Source organism: Hemitrygon akajei, chromosome 3 (assembly GCF_048418815.1).
Source record: "Hemitrygon akajei chromosome 3, sHemAka1.3, whole genome shotgun sequence".
In the NCBI taxonomy this organism is placed as follows: domain Eukaryota; kingdom Metazoa; phylum Chordata; class Chondrichthyes; order Myliobatiformes; family Dasyatidae; genus Hemitrygon; species Hemitrygon akajei.
The window spans coordinates 164,202,694-164,227,632 of NC_133126.1; the positions used below are offsets into that span (position 1 = coordinate 164,202,694).

Below are 24,939 nucleotides of genomic sequence, written 5' to 3' on the forward strand. Positions count from 1 at the left end.
CATCTTTGTGTTACAGATTTTTTTTACATGTGCCTAAAGACTTTTGTACAGTACTGTAGTAGCAAATGCATTTGTTGGGCCAGTCATAAGAGGCTGAGAGAAATAGTATTCAAATTTTAAATTAAAGTGCTTACTTTTGAAAAACAGTAAGACATATTCATCTGATTCATTGATTTCAAGTTATGTGCAAGCAAATAGCTTCTAATCACAAAAATAACTGGCAAAAAAACTTAGCAACCTTTACATCAGTTACAGACCATGAAGTGTTTACAAGGCATGAATCTTTAAGGTACATCTGTGATTGCATAATAAGGTATATACTGAAACATACCAATTGTTCTATCCAGTTCAAAATTGAGAGACTGGACACTAGGAATGTTACCAGGTTTCTGGGGAATCAATTCAATTAGCAGCAATCAATCAATCAATAAATAAATAAATACATTTAAATGGTAACCATGGCATCAACATTACCTCTTCAAAATATTTACTGGGGGAAGGCAACATGAAGTAAATTCATATTTGAGAACTAGCAACTGCCTGCACAGTTTATTGAATTTGATAGGTGGTACTCGGTGTGGAAGCTCTCCTACCCCCCCAACCCTCAATGTCTTCACTTACATAGCCATGACATGGTATCCAAGGCAGTCAGGCAGTCACTTCTACTCTATACTGAATAAAATATGTTTAAGCATATACTTCGATTGACTCACCTTAATATAATCCTCGGATGAATACAAATACTTGTCAATCTGTGTCAGTCCCCCATCAACATCCCAAAGTAGTATCATTCCCAATGAAGCTGCAGCACTTAGCATGCCTGGCAACAGACATAACAGATCAATGAAAAAGCTCAGATCATCTATTGCATTTCAACACCTCTTTGGATATACTCACCATGGTCTTTGTTTTTATAAAGCCATTTATTGCCATCTTCTGTCAGTAGTTTATCTTGACCAAATGCAGCATTCACAAAACCATTAACAAATGAAGAAGCTAGATTCATTCGAGCAGAATCTATCTGGGAGCCAGTGCTTCCAAAACCTGCAATTTAAACAAAAAAAAAATTGAAGCAGTATAATTAAATGTATAATTTAGTTCCAAGAACAATTTTTCTTTTTAAGCTCAACTCAACATTTTTGCATTAAATATCACTAAATGCATTAATATTTTGTAACTAATAACACTTAAATATTCCAGTATTTTCCCATTGTTACTTCCCTCTATATTTTCTCTACAAACGGGGATTTTCACCTTGCTCAAATGGACACCTTTCATATGTAAATATTATATTATGTTTTAGTGGCATCTTCAATTTGTCATTGGTCCCAATTTCAACTTTTACTGCAAAATGGGAACATTCAGGTCCTCTGTTGGTCAGGTGTTGACCACGAATATTGCAGTCTAAGTGTCTACATGATATGCAAGCCAGGACTGATATGGAGAGCAAGCTGTTACCCATGCAGAAAATTCCCCATCTCCACACAACTGATGAATTCAGAGGAATGACCGACTTAATACAGTTTGATGTCAGTGGCGCCAGAGTTGCCAGAAGAATTGCCTTAGGGGCTCAAGCTCCAGAATTTCCCTTGGGGCTTACTCCCGAAGCCCTCCCATGAGTATAGCTGTAAGGCAGCAGGGGTTTGAGATCAGAGTTTTCTGTCTCCTAGATGAGCTGCCAACTATAGCTGGCAAGACCCATGTGTCTGAAGCGACTGGTTTTAAGGCACCAGTAACCGCCTTTGTCCCTTCTTCTGTCAGCAGAAAGCACCAAGCTTAGTAGCTAAGTCAAATATGAAGGCAGGAGTTGGTTGTCAGAGGCTATTTGAGATGCATGCCATTGAGAGCATTCAATCAGTAGTGGGAGTTCATCCCCACTATCTCCCCCATCTTTGACAAACTTAAGGAACCGATGGGGGATTGACTTAGAGAAGTAATTGTTAGATTTTTACTTCAAGTCTGGTTAACTATACAAATCTCACATATACAAACTCATCTTCAAAATCCTAGATCTACTATTCAGCACATCCCTCTGCAACTGGAAGAGTGCAATGAATAAAGATTGCTGAGACACCTTCTCCAGAATTACCATCAACACTGGTGCCCTGGAAGGCGATGTACTGAGCCCCTGTCTCCCTGTACACCTATGACCACGTGGCCAGATTTTGTACAAGGTCAATTTACAACTTTGCAGATGACATCACTATGGTGAGCCTGATTTGAAACAATGAGATCAGGCAGGAGATGGGTATCAAGATAACAATTTCTCCCTCAATATCAGTAAAGCAAATGAGCTGGTCATTAACTTCAGGAAACAAGACACAGCATACATGGCCCTATCTTTATTAATGGTGCCAAGGTAGAGATGGTTGAGAATGTCAAATTTCCAGGTGTAAATTTCACCAAGAATTTGTTTTGGTTCAGCCACATTAAAGCCATAGTCAAGAAATCACACCAGCACCTCTACTTCCTCTGTTGACCACCTACGCCTCCCTAGACGAGCCATTCTCTCTTCTTTACCCTCCTACTGGGCAGAAGATGCAAAAAGCTTAAGAATATATACAACCAAGCTCAAGGATAGCTTCAACCCACTGTTTGAAAGATGATCTCTTGATCACTTTATCTATCTCATCATGGCCCTTGCACATTATTTGTCTATCTGCATTGGTTTCTCTGTAACTTTAATATTATATTTTGCATTTATCCCTTTTGTACTACCCTGATGCACACTTAAGGAATAATCATTCTGAATAACATGAAATTAAAAGCTTTATTTTAACTGTACTTAACAAATTATCAATTTGACTAACAGATCACTCATTGGGTATTTGAATTTGAATTGAATTGACTTTACTACTTACATCCTTCATATACATGAGTAAAAATCTTTACATTATGTCTCCTTCTAAATGTTCAATGTATAGTTACAATAAAAAGTATGTACAACAGGATAGTCAATATAACTTAAGAAATACAGTTGTGTTAGCATGAGTTAAGCAGTCTGATAGCCTGGTGGAAGACGCTGTCCCGGAACCTGTTGGTCCTGGCTTTTATGCTGTGGTTCTGTTTCCCAGATGGTAGCAGCTGGAAGAGTTTGTGGTTGGGGTGACTCGTGTCCCCAATTTTTACACACCTGTCTTTGTAAATATCCTGAATGGTGGGAAGTTCACATCTACAGATGTGCTGGGCTAACCGCACCACTCTCTGCAGAGTCCTGCGATTGAGGGAAGTACAGTTCCCATACCAGACAATGATGCAGCCAGCCAGGATGCTCTCAATTGTGCCCTATAGAAAGTTCTTAAGAATTGGAGGCCCATACCAAATTTCTTAGACTGTCTGAGGGGAAAGAGGCACTCTTGTGCCTTTTTCACCACACAGCCAGTATGTACAGACCACGTCAAGTCAAGTCAACTTTTATTGTCATTTTGACCATAACTACTGGTACAGTGCATAGTAAAAATGAGAATGTTTTTCAGGACCATGGTTTACATGACACAGTACAAAAACTAGACTGAACTACATAATAATAAAAAAAACAGAGAAAGCTACACTACAGACCTACACTGGACTGCATAAAGTGCACAAAAACAGTGCAGGCATTACAATAAATAATAAACAGGACAGTAGGGCAAACGTGTCAGTCCAGGCTTCGGGTATTGAGGAATCTGGTAGCTTGGGGGAAGAAACTGTTATATAGTCTGGTTGTAAGAGCCCGAATGCTTCGGAGCCTTTTCCCAGATGGCAGGAGGGAAAAGAGACTGTATGAGGGGTGCATGGGGTCCTTCATAAGGCTGTTTCCTTTGCGGATGCAGCGTGTAGTGTAAATGTCCATGATGGCGGGAAGAGAGACCCCGATGATCTTCTCAGCTGACCTCACTATCCGCTGCAGGGTCTTGCGATCCAAGATGGTGCAATTTCCGAACCAGGCAGTGATGCAGTTGCTCAGGACGCTCTCAATACAACCCCTGTAGAATGTGATAAGGTTGGAGGGTGGGAGATGGACTTTCCTCAGCCTTCGCAAAAAGTAGAGACACTGCTGGGCTTTCTTTGCTATGGAGCTGGTGCTGAGGGACCAGGTGAGCTTCTCGGTCAGGTGAACACCAAGAAATCTGGTGCTCTTTACGATCTCTACCCAGGAGCCGTCGATGTTCAGCGGAGAGTGGTCGCTCCGTGCTCTCCTGAAGTCAACAACCATCTCTTTTGTTTTGTTCATATTCAGAGACAGGTTGTTGGCTCTGCACCAGTCCGTTAGCTGCTGCACCTCCTCTCTGTAAGCTGATCCTTAGTGAACTTTACGCTGAGGTACTTGTGCAAGGAAATGTTTGCTTTTGTGTAGCTTGTAGGGTTCCATTGTGAGAGGAGATGGGCTGGAGGTTAGTTTGTATTTGGTGGGCTGGAGGGCCATTTCTGTGATGTATGATTCCATGACTGAAGGAAGAATGCTGATGTCAGACAGTAGATAAGAACAACATCCATTTGGCATTTTTAGTCAAAGCTCTAAAATGTGTCAAATTCATTACTTACATTTACATTTTTGCAATTATCACTGATGTCCATGTAAGTACAAATGAATAAATTTTGAAGGTCCAAGTAAATTCTTTATCAAAGTATGTATTTATTTTTTAGAGATATAGTATGGTACAGGCCACTCTGCCAAATTATACCCATGAGACCAATTAACCTACTAATCCCATGTCTTTGGAATGAGGGGCGAAACCAGAACACCCGAAGGAAATCTGCGCACTCATGGAGAGAACGTACAAACTCCTAACAAAGAACATCCGAATTAAACCCAGATAACTGGCACTGTAATAGCATTACGCTAACTGCTACACTACACTACCCTGAGATTCATTTTCTTGAACAATACAATACAATTTTACAAAAGACTAAACATAAACAGGACAGAGACTGACGAAACACCAAAGTGCAAAAGACAAACTACAAATAAAAATAATATAGCGAACATGAGTTGAAGAGAGTCCTAGAAAGTGAGTAGATTACAGAAGGAATTCAAAATAATGATAAATGAAGTTATCCACAGCTGTTCAGGAGCCTAATGCTTCTGTAACTCCTATCCAATGGTCATAGCAAAAGGGCATGACCTGGCTGCTGGAAGTCTTCAATGATGGACTCTACTTTTTTGTGGCAGTGCCCCATGTAAATATACTCAATGGTGGAGAATATAACAATAAACTTGAAGTGGGTTCGCAGAAAAATAGCCAGGAATTTGCAGTCATTTCCCACACAGTATCGGCTCTAAAATATTAATTATCAATATTTATATTAAAGCCAAATTTAATTGCAGTAGAAAATATGTACAGAAGTCAACTTCAGTTGGCAATTATTAACCACTGCTCCAGCCCACAGCCCTAGGTCTGTGAACACTTAAAATCTATCAATTAGAAAAAAAAGTTGAAATTATGCAAAAAATTATACATGTAATAAGATTAATGGATCTATCTCTTAAATAACATTTATCCTAGTTACAACACCTTTAACAACCAATTAGAACTGGAATTGGATTAGTATTGTCAGATGTACCAAAGTACAGTGAAAAGCTGGTCATACAGATCAATTCATTACAAGTGCACTGAGGTAGTACAAAGTAAAAAATAAAGAATGTCCTTCCTTCGGATTTTCTGTATTTCATCTGCTATTGAACTACTGTACAAATTTCAGATTACAGCAACATTATTTAGAGGTTGCCGTTGTTCAAACTTCAGCTCATCTAAAATCATGTTCTAATTCTTGCCTTTTGTCATTTCCATTTGTCAAATGCTGGACTGGACTTGGAAGGGACTGAGAGTCAATCTGCAGCACAAATAAAAACCAACTTGACTATGTTAGTAATTACACCACATATCTCTCCTTCCTCTTCCCATGTTACTTTTATTCTACTGTTTTTCAAGTGCTCAACTTCACTTGCATCACAAATTCTCAGTGTCCCCTTGACTGGGATTTTACAATGCAATTCACTCGCCACAAATCTTAAAAAAAAAACCTATTAGGTGTCCTCTTTTCCAAAACAAAAAATCTCATCTTGCTAATTGTTTTTGATGGCGGCATATTTTCAGTTTTGGCAAGATCACTTCTACACTTATTCTAGGATCCATGATTTTGATTGAGCATGGCTGAAGGAATGTCAAAAAAATTCTAAATCAGAAAGCTGTATCCCAGAGAATAATATGCAGGCAACAAATGACCACAGACTGCTTGCTAACTGTGATTTTGAAGGTAGTAAAATGTTGTGTTTATAGTTTTGTTGTTGACTATCACTTGCTTAAGTTGCTGCAATGAGTGGTTCTAGTGATGAGGTTTCAGAACATTAGTCAGGGAAGTACCTTTTGACAGCACAGTGACGACAGATTCCAAAGCTCTGCTAATGAGCAAGAGTAGGATGATAAAGTGGCAATAGATCAAATTAATCTTCATGCTTTTTTTGGACATTGTATACCTGGTTAATTTTTCAGATTGTTAAGCAGATGTGTATTATAATTGCACAGAAATTGTTTTGGCTAGAGATATGCCTCATTCAGTAATACAGGTCTTCATCACCATATAGTGGTGTTGTAGAAGGCCACTGTTTTTTGTTGCATTTGATGACTCCAGCTGTACTTGAGACCACATGGAGTGAAGAGATTATATGAAAACTTGCTTGCATGCTGTATGGTTGTTGATTTATATAGCTATCCTTCCAGACCTCAGTTCCTGTGCACCATGTAACAAATAACTGTCCTCAAAACGTATCACCTCACATTATTAAAACTAAATATTCATCCTTGTACTCAGCAAAATCAAGTTGAACTTCCCCCTTAGATGTGCATTATCCATGTAATTAACGGTTGATGTCATTTATAAATTCCGATAAAACATCTGCAATGTACATTTTAAACAAAGCAGTAGAGTGCCATTTCCCACTGGGTGAAGCATGACAACATAGCCATTAGTGAAATGCTATTACAGTGCTAGCATCCCAGATTCTATTCCACAGCTAGCTGTAAGGAGTTTGTACATTTTCTAGGTTGGTTTCCTCGGGGCACTCCAGTTCCCCCCACATTCTAAAGCAGTACAGGTTAGTAAGTTAATTGGGCATATATGTGTAACTTGGCAGTGTAGGTTGGAAGGGCCTGCTATCATGTTGCTTCACTAAATGAAATGTTTTAATTTCTAGGCTTCATTTTTCAAGTAGTAGTCATTTTCAATCCACTAACTGGCCCTTGACATGGATTTATTTCTAGAAATCCATGTGTGGTATTTTCAATATATTCTGTCTCTGGGATCTATGGATGTCTTTTTATCAGGGATTCTAACATCTTTCCAGCTACCAATTTTTAAGTTTATCTACTTTGCAATTGCCTACAATTAATTCTATCTTACTTGAAGATGGGAATTATAACTACTGGTTGCCAATTTTTAAACTATATTCTGAATCTTCTACTGAATGCAAGTTACCATACCAGAATATAATGCAAGAAGCATCAGGAACAAAGGTGATGTACTGACAGCTTGGATACATACATGGAATTATGATGTAGAGGCCATTACAAAGACTTGGCTGGCACTGGGCAGGAATGGATTCTCAATATTCCTGGATTTCAGTGCTTTAAAAGGGATTGGGGGGGGGGGGAAGGGGAGGAGGTGTGGCATTACTGGTCAGGGATACTATTACAGCTACAGAAAGGGTGAGTAATGTAGCAGGATCCTCTTTTGAGTCAGTATGGGTGCAAGTCAGGAACAGGAAGGGAGCAGTTACTCTACTGGGGGTATTCTATAGGCCCCTTGGTAGCAGCAGAAATACCGAGGAGCAGACTGGGAGGCAGATTTTGGAAAGGTGCAAAAATGACAAGGTTGTTATCATGGGTAACTTTAACTTCCTTAATATTGATTGGCACTTGATTAGTTCCAACAGTTTGTTAAGGATGGATTCCTGTCATAGCATGTTGACAGGCCAACTAATGGGAATGCCATACAAGATCCAGTTATTAGGTAACGAACCGGATCAGGTCACAGATCTGTCAGTGGGTGAGCATCTGGGGGACAGTGATCACCGCTCCCTGGCCTTTAACATTATCAAGGAAAAGGATAGAATCAGAGAGGACAGGAAAATTTTTAATTGGGGAAGGGCAAATTATGAGGCTATAAGGCTAGAACTTGTGGGTGTGAATTGGGATGATGTTTTTGAAGGGAAATGTACTATGGACATGTGGTCGATGTTTAAGGATCTCTTGCAGGATGTTAGGAATAAATTTATCCTGGTGAGGAAGATAAAGAATAATAGGGTGAAGGAACCATGGGTGACAAGTGAGGTGGAAAATCTAGTCAGGTGGAAGAAGGCAGCATACATGAGGTTTAGGAAGCAAGGATCAGATGGATCTATTGAGGAATATAGGGTAGCAAGAAAGGAGCTTAAGAAGGGGCTGAAGAGAAAGAAGGGGGCATGAGAAGGCCTTGGCGAGTAGGGTAAAGGAAAACCCCAAGGCATTCTTCAATTATATGAAGAACAAAAGGTTGACAGGAGTGAAGATAGGACCGATTAGAGATAAGGACGGCAAGATATGCCTGGAGGCTGTGGAAGTGAGAGAGGTCCTCAATGAATACTTCTCTTTGGTATTCACCAATGAGAGGGAACTTGATGACAGTGAGGACAATATGAATGAAGTTGATGTTCTGGAGCATGTTGATATTAAGGGAGAAGAGGTGTTGGAGTTTTTAAAATACATTAAGATGGATAAGTCCCTGGGGCCTGACGGAATATTCCACAGGGCGCTCCACGAGGCAAGGGAAGAGTTTGCTGAGCCTCTGGCTAGGATCTTTATGTCCTTGTTGTCCACGGGAATGGTACCGGAGGATTGGAGGGAGGCGAATGTTGTCCCCTTGTTCAAAAAAGGTAGTAGGGATAGTCCAGGTAATTATAGACCAGTGAGCCTTACGTCTGTGGTGGGAAAGCTGTTGGAAAAGATTCTTAAAGATAGGATCTATGGGCATTTAGAGAATCATGGTCTGATCAGGGACAGTCAGCATGGCTTTGTGAAGGACAGATGGTGTCAAACAAGCCTGTTCTCTGAGGAGGTGACCAGGCATATACATGAGCATAGTGCAGTGGATGTAATCTACATGGATTTTAGAAAGGCATTTGACAAGGTTCCACACGGTAGGCTTATTCAGAAAGTCAGAAGGCATGGGATCCAGGGAAGTTTGGCCAGGTGGATTCAGAATTGGCTTGCCTGCAGAAGGCAGCGGGTCTGGTGGAGGGAGTACATTCAGATTGGAGTGTTGTGACTAGTGGTGCCCCACAAAGATCTGTTCTGGGACCTCTACTTTTCGTGATTTTTATTAACGACCTGGATGTGGGGGTAGAAGGGTGGGTTGGCAAGTTTGTAGACGACACAAAGGTTGGTGGTGTTGTAGATAGTGTAGAGGATTGTCGAAGATTACAGAGAGACATTGACAGGATGCAGAATTGTGTTTTGGAGCACTGCTGAGCAGTGGCAGATGGAATTCAACCCACAGAAGTGTGAGGTGGCACACTTTGGAAGGACAAACTCCAAGGCAGAGTACAAAGTAAATGGCAGGATACCTGGTAGTGTGGAGTAGCAGAGGGATCTGGGGGTACATGTCCACAGATCCCTGAAAGTTGCCTCACAGGTAGATAGGGTAGTTAAGAAAGCTTATGGGGTGTTAGCTTTCATAAGTCAAGGGATAGAGTTTAATAGACGCGATGTAAGGATGCAGCTCTATAAAACTCTCGTTAGGCCACACTTGGAGTACTGTGTCCAGTTCTGGTCATCTCACTATAGGAAGGATGTGGAAGCACTGGAAAGAGTACAGAGGAGATTTACCAGGATGCTGCCTGGTTTAGAGAGTATGGATTATGATCAGAGATTAAGGGAGCTAGGGCTTTACTCTTTGGAGAGGAGGATGAGAGGAGACATGATAGAGGTGTACAAGATATTGAGAGGAATGGACAGAGTGGACAGCCAGCGCCTCTTCCCCAGGGCACCACTGCTCAGTACAAGAGGACATGGCTTTAAGGTAAGGGGAGGAAAGTTCAAGGGGGATATTAGAGGAAGGTTTTTTACTCAGAGAGTGGTTGTTGCGTGGAATGCACTGCCTGAGTCAGCGGTGGAGGCAGATACACTAGTGAAGTTTAAGAGATTACTAGACAAGTATATAGAGGAATTTAAGGTGGGGGTTTATATGGGAGGCAGGGTTTGAGGGTTGGCACAACATTGTGGGCCGAAGGGACTGTAATGTACTGTACTGTTCTATGTTCTATAATAAAAAGGCATGTGACATAATAAACTTCTTCATTTTCACTTACAAATATAGTATACAATCTGAACTCAGTGCTAATTACACTGTAAATGTGCAAACCTAAAATAGCTGAAGCAATATAACACTCCAAATTTTAAATGAATGTTCAGACACTTACGGTTGTTTTCTAAATGTGTCTTGTAAATATCCTCTGGAACTTTAGGCTCCATAATGTCCAACTAGGGAGAGAACACATTTATCTTAAATTTCAAGTCTTCAAATTGCAAAACTTCAGTTTCTCTATGTATTATTTACCATATCAAGCATCAGAAGAAAATGCTAACATTATAAACATCCTCACTGCATATAAACAAACAATATCACTGGATACCCTGGATAAATGTAGAAGCTCTGGAGAACCTAACCCAAGAATCTACATACTTCTATAACAAGATTATGAGCAAAATTCCTATTTGCTCCAAAACACAATTTTGCCTTTTAATCAGTAGATGTGTCTAAGTACCCTATCTCTGTTCATTTCCTTTGATGAAAATGCAAATGAAAAAAAATGGAAGGATTTAGCAGGAATAGTAACCAGAAACCTCTCAAAACCTACCTTTGCTACATCAGCAAAAGCTTAAATCAAGATTAGTTGAGTCATTCTCAGACTAGGAAGCCCAGAAAATATTTGCACTTTGTTTCATACAATGCTCAGATATCTTGCGTCAACTAACATTGGATTTACTTCAGTGATACTTGTGTGACAATGTGATAGCCAAGAGGTTACTTATCCAGGGGAATCCTGTCACCAGATGAACCACACCACCTTCCTTAATGTACAGAGAATCAATCATGCAAAGAATGTTAGTGGTTTTGTATCCTCAATGTTTGCCCACTTTATCCAGATCATCTCCAGGATAATATTAATCTCAGTTTATGCTTTCCCATGATACAGTGAATATAAAAAAATATGGATGTGCTTCTTGTTAATAAAATGAATCCTATAATCCAGGTTGTTTATTCAGGTTCAGCATTCTTTCATCAAAAATACTGCAAAATACACTTAACTCTGTGGTTAAGAAGGCTTATGGTGTATTGGCCTTCATCAATCGTGGAATTGAATTTTGGAGCCAAGAGGTAATGTTGTAGTTATATAGGACCCTAGTCAGACCCCACTTGGAGTACTGTGCTCAGTTCTGGTCGCCTCACTACAGGAAGGATGTGGAAGCCACAGAAAGGGTGCAGAGATTTACAAGGATGTTGCCTGGATTGGGGAGCATGCCTTATGAGAATAGGTTGAGTGAACTCGGCCTTTTCTCCTTGGAGCGACGGAGGAGAGGTGACCTGATACAGGTGTATAAGATGATCAGAGGCATTGATCGTGTGGATAGTCAGAGGCTTTTTCCCCGGGCTGAAATGATTGCCACAAGAGGACAGAGGTTTAAGGTGCTGGGGACTAGGTACAGAGGAGATGTCAGGGGTAAGTTTTTTTTACTCAGAAAGTGGTGAGTGCGTGGAATGGGCTGCCAGCAACGGTGATGGAGGCGGTTACCATGTACCTTTTAGATAGGTACATGGAGTTTAGTAAAATAGAGGGCTATAGGTAAGCCTAGTAATTTCTAAGGTAGGGACATGTTCGGCACAACTTTGTGGGCCGAAGAGCCTGTATTGTGCTGTAGGGTTTCTATGTATATAACCTAACTGAACATCTTTTTGTTAAATTCAAATGCTACTTACTTCTCGTGCAAGGGCCAAGAAATTACTGTTTAATTGGACATTTGACATTATTTCTGTCAGATCCTCATAATCTTCCACATCCTCATTTAGCTCCAAGAATACACCGTGACGACCCAACATAAACGCTACTTGCTTCTGTATTATACTGTGGATCAAATGAAAGGAACATTTTAAATAAAGATCATTGGATTGTGTTTTTGCAGCTTATTGTTTACTTTGTATCAGAAAAAAAAGAGTGAACTCTAATAGATGTCCAGTGTGGTTCCACAATATTCTGAACCAAAGTCAGCACATGTTTGTAAGACTTCTATACTGGCTGTCAGAACCATTGCTCAAGCACAAGATGATATATTTTTTCTACCCAAGTATACATATATTCATCAAGAAAGATCAATTAAGACAGATTGTTCTCATTCTTAGTCCAAGAGTACTAAAGCAAATTTTAATCATCTGCTAAAATAGTACAGGTTTTCATCCTCCAACACATCTACATGTTCAAAATACCAGCAGAACTACGAGCAGTGTACTTCAGATCTATAGGAACCACATCCTCAATTAGTTAAAATATTATTACAACAGAACGTACCTCTGATATTTGTATAATTCTCAGAATACTTAGTATCAACTGATATATTTATTTCAGTGACACCTTTGTGATAACAAGATAGAGAGGTCTGTTTGTGGAATCCACATCAATGGATTGATAATTACATCCTAGGACCATGCATGTACAATGAAAACTATAATGGCTGTAGTTGTTATTTTGTTTTAGCTATGGGGCAATACTTTAGAAGATACTACAGATCAACACAAGGTATCTTGGGAGTAATTACGACATTTAAAAGTTAGATGATACTACAAAGGAGTGTTTCAAGTTCTCATGAATCTGGACTTTTAAGTCAGTTTAAAAACTGATATAACTTCAATGAATTTCACTGTTCCATACAAACTTGGAAGCTAAAACTAATCAGTGATTTTAAAATTCACATGGCCTTCATTTTCATTGTTTTAGCATATTGGCAGCAATTTTTTTTTGCTAAAACGAAACACTTTGCAAACTGAAAATCCTTTAGTGCTATCATCAGTATTTATCACATAAATTTAAATAAGATGGACAGTATAATGACATGGTGTCATGTCAACCTTTCCCTCAATGTTAACAAGACCTCAGAAAGTGGTGGGAGGAAGCAGAACACAGGCTCCTGACTATATCGTCAGTGTTGATATTATGGCCAAAAAAGCTCACCAGCACCTCTACTTTGTGAGGAGGCTAAAGAAATTCAGCATGTCCCTGTTGACTCTGATCAATTTTTAATTAATGCACCATACAAGGTATTCCGTCTGGATGTATAAAGGCTTCGCACATGATCATAAGAAACTGCAGAGAGCTTTGGACATAGCTCACCACATTACAGGAACTAGACTCCCCTCTATAGACTCTGTCTATACTTCTCGCTGCCTCAGTAAAACAGCCAGTACAATCAAAGACCCTACCCACCCTGGACATTCTCTTCTCCCCTCTCCCATCAAGCAGAAGATACAAAAGCCTGAAATTGCGTGCCACCAGGCTCAGGACCAGCTTCTATTTCGCTATTATCAGACTCTTCAATGGACCTCCTGTACAATAAGATGGCCACTTGACTTCACAATCAACCTTGTTATGATTGTGCACTTTACTGTTTACCGTTACTACGCCCTTCTGATAGCTTTTGCACTTTAGCTTTCTGCATTGTTGCTTTTACCTTATCCTAGCGCAATATGAAGATATTTGATTCTGTATCTCAGTACGAGTGACAATAATAAATCAATAATAATTTGCAGGCTAAGCAATATTCAGGAAAATAGAGACTAATCAGTTCCAGTTCAAAACCTTGTATTGTCCTGTCATTTGATTGATACTGAACAGCAGTAGGACAAGTTAGGAGTGAAAATTCAGACGCAATTCTTACTCTTGACTACTACCTGGCAAGCTCTCCTGAAAGTATCAGTGATTCTGACCTCTAATCAAGACTGCTGGCAAAAACAGTGACCATACAGTGAGTTATCGCTGGGTGACAGCAAATCATACTGGACAGTAAGAGATTTGAAAGTAGGAGGGGGAGGGGGAATCCGAAATGATAGAAGACAGGAGGGGGTAGGGTGAAGCTAAGAGCTGGAAAGGTGATTGGCAAAAGGGATACCATCCCCAGATCCTTTCCCTTCTCCAGCTCTTAGCTTCATCCCACCCCCTCCCGTCTTCTCCTATCATTTTGGATTTCCCCCTCCCCCTTTCAAATCTCTTACTATCTTTTCTTTCAGTTAGTCCTGACAAAGGGTCTTGGCCCGAAACGTTGACTGTGCTTCTTCCTATAGATGCTGCCTGGCCTGCCGAGTTCCTCCAGCATTTTGGATGTTGCTTGAATTTCCAGCATCTGCAGATTTTCTCATCTAAGAGCAAGACATATCTGCTTTCTCAACTGTGTGTATTTGATTCCACTGCACCATTTGAGGTACAGATGAAATAGCATGCTTTGCCAGTATTTTCCTCCTTCCACTTGAATGAACAGAAGTAAAACATCATTTGGTCATTCTTAAACAAATGTGGCCAGTACTTATCTATCTACAATTGTTCTCAAGATGATCACCTTAGGGTGTACAAATTCACTTTAGAAGGCCATTTTGAATAGACAATACTTTTGTGGATCTAAAGTCACATATGGATAATAAAGAACAGAAATAAACAAAATTGCAAGGGTTGAACAGCTACCATTACCAAAGTTAGCTTTTTTCCCCTCAGCTGTTGTGAGATTTGAATTAACCTCCATTTTTAAATTGCTTTGATTTCTTGTTTACTTGTCTAGTTTAAAAACCACTATGCTACAGTACTTCTAAATTCACACTTGTAAACTTGTGATCAAGCTGGCTGTTGCAATTTTGACAATACAAATGCAAATCAATAAGATCAATGGCTGCAAACTGTTTTAGGAGATCCTAAAGTTTTGAAATCTTCCTTTAATATCCCAAAACATTTTTACCAAATAATTTTATGAAGCAGTATTCACTTCATAGGTATCTGTCACATATTCACACAAAATAAGCACAGTGATGGAGATTCTCCTGAGGAGAACTGCAAGGGAATACACCACTGCTTGAACATGTATTTTATAGCCTAATCAAAATTCACAGAGCCTAAGTTTATTATTTCAATATCACACCTGCAACAATGCATGCATTATTATTAAGTCCAATGTAAATTTAAAACCTAAATTAAATGTACATAAACTAATTAAGCTAAATTGACTTTTAATAACAGTGTTAAATTTTGAAAGCAAGGTTAAAGAGTAATAGGTTCACTAATCTGAAAGCAACTAATCTTGCCTTATATATTTTTCATCTGTTGTCCCAGAGCTAGCAAGCAGTCAATTATAATGACCTCCTCAACTTAAATTAAAGGGAATAACTGAATCAATAATTATCATATTAGCTAGCTTTGATACTGCAATTAAAACCTTTATGGGGAGATTATTTTGCTTATTAAGTATTAAATTTAAAAAAGAATAACTTTATATTCCATTCTACAACTTCCACAATTGTGTAATTTTCAAAGCAAATTACAAATATATTTAATAAAAATTGTTCTCATTTCCAAATATTCTTCTGAGTAAAAGCTCTGCAAAGATTCTGCTTATCAATTCGTGCCACCAGCGGCTTCCAGCTGAAGTTGCAACTCACTATTCAGCCATTGCTTGCATTACAAAATGGCTTCAAGGAGAATACACTTAAAAACTACTGGAAACCACAGTTCAGCACCCTCAATCAACTTTACAAAATACATTTTAACAACTGATATATATGGGACTACATACACATCTTTACAGGAAGCAAATATACTTTCGACTAATTTCATGTCATTCAGCATCAGTGCAAGACGCAGAGCCTCAGGGTATCTGTTGAATTTTCGGAAAATACTAAGAGCACACCGAAGCAGTTCAGAATTTTCAGGATCAGGAACATAACTGACACAGCTGGAAAAAAAAAGCAAAAAAAAAGGTCACAAGTTGCATAAATTTAAAGACCAACAAACTTTGAGAGTTTAAAACTTCATTTTGGGGCAAGCCTTCCAGAAAATTCTAATGCAATCTAGGTGATTATTATATGAAAGGTAGGCAGAATCAAAAGTTATGATTGATCATTTTTATGAATTTTATTAAGGTTGTGATATAACATTTACTGCAATCCATTTCAGAAAGTGTTTTTCAGACACCATGATTGCCCTCCGCTCATGAGACAAAACTGACATGCATGAGATGCTGAATTTCTAAATCACAAAGGAAGAAAACAAAATTGGTTTCTACACAAACTCAAATGTATCAAGACCAAGTAGCCTCTAGAAATCGATTGGAGCTGGAGGTATAATGAAACCAAAGGATACTGGTAAAGCCGCTCACTTTCAATAAGCATTTGATCTGAGTATTTAAAATTTGACATTTTGAGTAAAAAAAAACTTGAGTCATTTTCAGGAAGTGGGGAAATTCAAAAGCATTGGAGAATAGAATACAAGTCTAGGTTAAGGAGTTAGACGGTGCAATAGTACTAAGTGCAGCAGTTCCATTAGTTAGATAACACAGGGTATGATTATAAATGCAAATATTACAAGATCACAAAGTAAATATTAACATTAAAAAAAACCCAAACCATTACACAATACTTCTACACAGTTTTGCTTTTCTACCCAGTAAAAGATCGATAAGCTTTGCCTTCCATTAAGAGACAAAAAGCAAATAAAAGTTGAAATTGTACTAGACATATATATAAACAAGTTCAGAACATAACTAAAACTACAAAAGTTTGATTTTCAACTGTTATCTCTTTACAGAAAGAGGAAGCAACATACCTTGTTAAATATAAGCAGACTTTAGAAAACGCATTTTCATCAATATACTCTTCTAGCATATCAAGACGTTCAATTTCCATGAGAAGGTCACATGCTTCATGTTCAGCATTGTGAGCCATATTATAGGGAACCACTGCTTTTACCAGATTGAGCAATACCTCATGTTGAGCTTTATCATTCTCATCTATCTCCTGCCATTCTTTTGCAACTTCACCAGCCAAATGCCTAGAAGAGGATAATTTTAATGTCAAATATACATCCTTATTAACAAAGAGACTGCAGATAAAAGAAAACTCTACATACAAGATTTGAAAAAAAATCAAGAAGAGTTTTCTTGATTTATTTTCTTTTAACATTATTGCCAAAGCAAAACTTCCAATAAACATAGTTCTAATTTAGATATATAATGACTATTCAGGCAAGAAGTACTCTTGATTTCAGTCTGCAATATCTTGGTATTTAGTTAGTCTTCCTACCATCGTTTCCTTGAGTAATTTTACTTATAGTTGAACCACAGAATAGACTAAAAGTACAAATTCACAGTAAAAATTTCAAATATATTACGTAATGGTGCTAGTGAACCATGGTGACATTCTGCAGACTGCAGACAATACTTCTAAATACCTCTTTTGAATTACTCTCATTGCAATCTGCAGCATGCAATTTCCCTTTAAGCAATGTTCTTTTAAATCAACTTAATGATCTACAGATTTCATGATTATCTCAAGAATTTGGCAGACCAAGCAGGTACAGTACCTTTAAGCTGATAAAGGTTATCACCATGCTGAACCGAAACAGGAGAGGGAACTCCAAGCCATGCTGAAATGCCAAGGGATGAGGACCCCTGTACTCAGCATCTTGTTAGCAAAAGTGCACCTGCTAGAGAACAAAATTGAGGACCTGAGGGCAAGATTGCCGTATCAGAGAGAAATGAGGGATTATTCTGTTCCATGTCTGAGTGAGCTGTGGCTTACTCTGGGCATGCCAGGTACAGCAATTAAACCAGAAGGCTTTTCAATTTTCCATATAGACTGAACTGCTGATATGGAAAAGGCAAAAGATTGAAGTGTGTGTTCATGATAAATTCTTGGTGGTCCTCAGATATGGCAATTTTGTTAAACTTGTGTTCCCTGACCTTGAACACCTAACTATCAAATGCTGACCGTTCTATTTACCAAGGGCATTTCTCCTCCACGATCCTGATATGCAGTTTACGCACCCCAGCGGCTGACTATAATCAAGCACTTGAAATATTGCACAATGCCGTTTCCAAACAAGAAAACAGCCCATCCCGATGCATTTCAAATCATAGTTGGGGACTTCAAACAGGCTTGTCTGAAGAAATCCCTGGTCAATCACCATCAATATATAACCTGTAGCACCAGATGTACAGATAGAGGCTAAAGAACAAAACTCCAGAGTTAAGGACAACAGAGTTGGTTGCAGCTACAGGATTGCTTCAAGTCAGTGGACTGAGCTGTTCAAAGGCTCATCTGTGGATCTGAATGAATATATGTTTGTAACAGATTTTATTAAAATGTTGTCGATGACAGCGCCCCCACAAAATCATTTAGTCTTCCCCAATCAGAAGCCCTGGATGAACCATGAAACCATAATCTGTGGAGGGCCAGATCAGAGGCATACAAGTCTGGTGACTAAGAAAGTTACATGTGGTCCAGGAACGATCTCTGGAAAGTCATCTCACGGGCAAAGCAGCAATTCCAGATCAAACTTGAATCAACAGCTCGACAGTTGGCAGGGCTTGAATACCATCACCTCTTATCAAGTTAAATCAAGCGATGTAGGCAGCAGCAGGGCATTGCTTCCAGATGAGCTCAATGCCTTCTATGTTCATGTTGGCCATGAAAACATGGAGGAAACATCATTAACTCCCACAGTCCCCAATGATTCTGTGATTTCAGTCTGAGGTCAACGTGCGAGCAACCTTCAAGAGGGTGAATCCATGGATAGCATCCAACCCAGATGATGTACCTGGCAGAGTAATAAAGACCTGTGCTGATCAACTGCGTGTAGCGTTCACCAATATCCTTAACCTTTAGCATTGGCATTCTGAGGTACCCACTTGCTTTAAGCAATTATACCATTGCCCAAGAAGAACGTGGTAATTTGACTCAATGACTATTGCCCAGTAGCAGTTACATCCACAGTGATGAAATGTTTTGAGAGGCTGGTGATGAAACATATCAACTCATGCCTGAGAAGAGACTTAGATCCACATCAATTTGCCTACCGGAGTAACAAGTCCACGGCAGATGCCATCTCGTTGGCTCTACACTCAATCATGGAATGGCTGGACAGCAAAGAAGCATACATCAGGGTGCTCTTTATTATCTACAGCTCAGCATTCAACACCATTATCCACTCAAAACTAATCAATAAGCTCCAAGGCCCTCCTTGCAATTGAATCTTAGATTTATTTACTTGTAGACCTCAGTCATTTTGGACTGGCAACATGTCCCCTACAATTGCCATCAGCACAAGTGAACCTCAAGATTATGTGCTTAACCCCCTGCTCTACATTTATGACTGTGTGGCTAAACACAGCTCCAATGCCATATTATAGTTTGCTGATGATACCACCACTGTCATAGGCTGAATCAAAGGTGATGATGAATCAGCATATAGCAGTGAGACTGAAAATCTGGCTCACTCAATGTCAGCAAAACCAAGTAGTGGATTATTGACTTCAGGGGAAAGAAGCCACATGTCCCGGAGCCAGACCTCATTGGAGGAGCAGAGATGGAGAGGGTCAACAACTTTAAATTCCTCAGTGTTATCATTTCAGAGGACCTGTCCTGGGCCCAGCACATAAGTGCAATTATAAAGAAAGCATGGCTACACCTCTACTTCTTTGGGAGTTTGCAAATATTCAGTATAACATTTACAACTTTGACAAACTTTTATAGGTGTGTGGTGGAGAGTATATTGACTGATTGCATCACAGCCTGGAATTGAAACACCGATGCCCCAGAACGGAAAAACTTACAAAAAGTGTAGTGGATACGGTCCACTCCATCACAGGTAATGCCCTCCCCACATCTGCACAAAGCGCTGTTGCAGGAAAGCAGCATTTATCATCAGGGGCCGCCATGACACGGGATACGCTTTCTTCTCACCGCTGCCATCAGTAAGGCGGAACAGGAGCCCCAGGACTTCTACTACCAGGTTCAGGAACGATCGATACCCCTCAGCCATCAGGCTCTTGAACCAAAGTGAATAACTTCATTTGCCCCATGAATAAAATGTTCCCACAACCTATAGTCCCATTTTCAAGGACTCTTTACTTCATGTTCCCAATATTTATTGTTTATTTACTTATTATTATTGTTTCTTTTTGTATTTGCAGTTTGTAGTCTTTCACACACTGGTAGAACGCCCAGGTTGGTGCAGTCTTTCATTCATTCTGTTATGGGTATTCTTTTATGTATTTATTGAGTATGCAAAATCTCAGGGCTGACATAAAAGTACTTTGATAAGAAATTCATTTTGAACTTTGAACACGCATAAAAAAATGCTGGAGGCACATTCTATGGAGGGAAATGGACAGACTTGAAACATCAAATGCCCATTTCGCTCTGTAGGTTCTTCCTGACCCACTGAATTCCTCCAGATTCCAGCACCTGCAGTCTCGTGTCTCAAAGCAGTCTTGGATTTATACAGCACAAGACTCAGAGTGCTAGCATATGCAAAGCAATCAACTAAAGCCTACTGAGTCTATGCCAATAATTTTCTCACAAGTCACTTAATTTATTGTCTTTCAGCTAATTCTCCATACGATTTAATAATCCTTTTGTTCATGTAATTAAATTGTTTGGTCAAATATTCATGGGCTCTAGCAAACAATATCACAACATCTAAACAAGAAAACAATCACAAATTTTACTAAACATACCTGACATATTCATGCCCCCAAGAAGCTAGTTCTTCTTGAGATCCTAGAAGCCTGTATTTAAGACATTCTCGCTCTCCACTCATGGTCATGGCTAATACTGACACAATGTCAGCACAGAATCGCTGCAAAAGAAAAAAAAGATCTTTACTACAGTGAATATTATCACTTTTCACTTGGAATTTACTGTTAAAAGAAACTCCTGAAATAAGATACATTTGTTAATCTCTGGGGTTGCATCAATTCCAAAATGGGTACAGCTCCAAAGCATTAAAATGCTTCCATTTGAGATAATGCCCTTTAAACCCAGCTGGTAAAAGAAAGCAGGTGGAGAATAAACACACTGCTGATGAGGTGAATTGGAAATAAAAATACCCAGGTGCTGGAAACACCCAGCAGATGATACTGTGGTTATAGAGAGAGAAAAATGGGTTAATACAAGAGATTTATAATTTTAGGGCAGGATTGGACAATTCCGATATAAACAGTAAACACTGTCTGCATACATTAGAATTCCCAAGGCTGTAACTTATCTAGACAGATCAAAGGGTGGCTCCATAAGCTTGCACCGGACCCCACTGCAACAGTGCAGATGGCTATGGATAAATGCCAGTGGAAGTGAGATACAGAATTAAAGTGATAGTTATTGGAAGATCAGGGTTGTCCCTTGCGAAAGAATGGAAATGCTCTGTAGCAAAGTTAACGGTGAAGGACAAGGCAAGATAACAATTACATAACACTATTACAACAAAGCCAAATGTAAGCATGAGAAAAGCACTATTTCTGTCAGGATATGTTGCAGCCTTCTGGACGCAAAAGCAAATACTTAATTTTGGGCAACCTATACTTATTTGTTTCAGAATTGGTCACTGCTGCCTGTCATAATTACGGCTCAACTTTTTTTTTTATTAATCTGGTCTGGCTTGCTGGGCATGTCCAAATGTCTTTCTATTAGCAACACATTATTCAGACACAGATACATAATCTGATCCCAAGTACCATTCTCACTCTGGTGGAAGTGCTGCTTGGCATGTAATCAGGATACTTATTACATGAGATTGGACATTGGCAAGACTAATTTGGAATACCGTGTGCCATTCTGGTTGACCTGCTGTGGAAAAGATATTAAGCTAAAAATGGTGCAGAAAAGATTTACTAGAATGTTACTGGAACTGCAGGACTTGAGCTACAAGGACAGACTGGATAGGCTGGGATTTCTACACTCTTGGGCAAGGGAGACCGAGGGGTGAGCTTGAAGGCTTATAAAATCATGAAAGGCATAGATAAGGTGAACGGCCACTGTCTTTTCCCTCCCAAGGATAAGGAAGTCTAAAACTAGGAGGCATCGGTTTAAGGTGAGAGGGGAAAGATTTTTTTTTAAAACAGGGATCCAAGGGAGAAACTCTTTATTTCTCATGCAAAAATCTTTTGTCATACTTCATCAAATGATCACATTCATCCACCTCAATACAACCTGTGCATATCACACGTTCCTGATCAGTGAATAATATTTAAAAACATTTGTTAATTTCCTGCTCTGGTGGAACTAATCCTTTTACTTTGAGGATCACCTGTTTCCCTATCTTAGCATCATCTAGTTGACTCTTCATTGTAAAAATAATCCAGAATAGCACAAACTACTTTAATTTCCTAACAATTCTGATAATTTCATTATTTTTATACACCTTTTAAAGCACAAATTCCAACCAGTTCTTTTGTCTGCTGTATTTATAAGCACTTGCATTTTTCACAATTTCACTTTTCACTGCTGATAGACTCTGTCTCTGCTCACACCTTGAAATCCTGAGATCTCATCATTGCTTACAGATCACCTTCTTATCCGCTACATGTGTAAATCTCATCATCACTGAAGTGGACCTGCATTGACTCCTGGAGTTCCCTCTCTCATCTAACCAACACTCTGCATTTTGTTCACCGACCAGCTTACCTAACTGAGCAGTACATTTCCTCTAATGCCATATATTTGAAATACAAAGTATACTCAGTGGCTACTCTATTAGGTATACCTGCTCCATAATGAAAAATCTATCAGCCAAACATGTGGCAGCAGCTTTATGCATAAAGCCTGCAGACATGGTCAACAGATTCGGCTGTTGATTAGACAAAGCATCAGAATGGGGAAGAAATGTGATCTAAGTGACTTTGACTGTGGAATGATTGTTGGTGCCAGATGGAATTGTTTTGAGTATTTCAAAAATTGCTGATCTCCTGGGATTTCTACACACAGCAGTCTCTAGAGTTTATAGAGAATGGTACGAAAAACAAAACAAAAACAATGAATTGCAGTTCTGTTTCCAAAAATACCTTGTTAATGAGAGAGGTCAGAGGAGAATGGCCATACTGTTTGAAGCTGACAGGAAGGCAACAATAACTCAAAAAACCACATATTACAACAGTGGTGTGCAGAAGAGAATCTCTGAATGCATAAATCTCTGAATGAAGTGGATGGACTGCAGCAGAACATACACTCATTGGCCACTCTATTAGATACAGGAAGTACCTAATAAGGTGGCCAATGAGTGCATATTGTGTTAAGAAATATCAACTGCCTCCAAAAAATCCATGTGGATATTAACTGCAAATGCTTTGTCAGTTCTAGTCAACATACAAGAGCTGCACAAAGATTGAGAACTGAAAGGTTACCTTCAACATAAACATTTTAGGATGCTATTTCTGACTGTAGGAGTAATCTGAAACTGTATAAAAAGAGCAAAACATGACTGAAATGATTCAAATGTGAAATCGAGAATTTGGGAGGGTATAAAACTTCCAATTATTGATGAGAAATACGCAGACAGAAATAAATAAACCAACTAAAAATGTCCATGTTACCTTTTCCTTCAAGAAACTGTTGAAAACTATCTGAAGCATATAAAATACTTCAAATTTGTAAATAATTACTTCACAATAGTTCTATTGAAAGCTACTAGATTTACAATGCCAGCTGTGAATAGGCACATCTGGCCGCACTACCCAGCAACCCCTAATTTAACCCTAGTCTAATCGGGGGGTAATTTACAATGATTAATAAACCTACTAACTGGTATGTCTTTGGATTATGGGAGGAAACTGAAGGACCTAGAGAAAAATCCACGTATTCTACGGAAGGATGTACAATCTCCTTACAGAGGACACTGGGATTGAACTCCAATGTTTTGAACTGTAGTAGCACTGGGCTAACTGCTACGCTACCGTAGCACCCTTTATGCCTTTTCAAGCTTAACATTTTGTTTATAACTTAAAATATCATGGAATTAAAAGATTGCAGAAGTTGAATAGCTATTATGGGGATCCTCAGGAGATACAATTTGATAATGGGTCTCCATTTTTGGGATAGGCTGTGAAAGACTGGGCTCAGTAAAGGCATTCATTAGGTGTACTATATACCCAAGCACAAGGGGTGATAGAAAGGATAAATGGACTTACAAAACAACAGGTTCATTTATTGACACCAACTGACAACTTACAAGGGTGGCTGACTGTATTATCCCAAGCCTTGCACAACCTGAATAACAGACTTTTGTCCCACTGATCACCGATGACCAGGATGATTAAATGTAACCGAAAACTGAAGGAGGAAACAGGCACTGAAGGAAGAGCTCCCACTGTAAAAAGAAAAGTATGGGTGCACATTCCAAATTCTCCAGTTAGCAAGGAGAAGATTGTAGTAACACTTACTGGGCATCAGTCCAAGGAAAAGATCAACTGGTGTGCTTAAACAGGAAGAAAATGACCAAATGAGAACAATTTAAAATTTTGGTAAAACTGCTAATAATAGACATTGTTTACTCCCAGGTGAAAATGACAGCCCTGGAATTAATTCTGTGAATAGCATGGACCTTCACAAGTAGAGGTCACTGTCTGGATATGTGGGAAAAACATACAAAGACCCAGTATAGAAGATGTTCTCCACTCCAACAATACACACACGTGAAATTTAATCATGATTAACTGCGATCAGATTCGCATTACTCAAAATAATGGATGGGACTCAGGAATAAATAGAGGTAGTGAACTAATCGTATTAGCTATTCTTAGAGTGCAGTTCATTTTAATTCACTGCTTATATGGAATTCATATTATAATCTCATCGCTTAAATAATTATAATAATTCTAGTTAACTTGTATTTACTGTAAATTT

The 24,939-nt window shown here is 39.0% G+C and overlaps 1 protein-coding gene across 1 annotated transcript in view; it reads right to left on the minus strand.

Annotated features, from left to right (window-relative positions):
* The window catches only part of psmd2 (proteasome 26S subunit ubiquitin receptor, non-ATPase 2), an 86,782-nt gene that overhangs the window by 38,831 nt on the left and 23,012 nt on the right, over positions 1–24,939 (minus strand). The window contains exons 4-10 of the mRNA XM_073041221.1: positions 20,781–20,902; positions 16,868–17,092; positions 15,840–15,998; positions 11,995–12,139; positions 10,436–10,496; positions 898–1,044; positions 714–820 (exon numbers count right to left, since the gene is read on the minus strand). Of these exons, the coding sequence (XP_072897322.1) occupies positions 714–820; positions 898–1,044; positions 10,436–10,496; positions 11,995–12,139; positions 15,840–15,998; positions 16,868–17,092; positions 20,781–20,902 (966 nt within the window). The remainder of the gene's footprint in view (positions 1–713; positions 821–897; positions 1,045–10,435; positions 10,497–11,994; positions 12,140–15,839; positions 15,999–16,867; positions 17,093–20,780; positions 20,903–24,939) is intronic.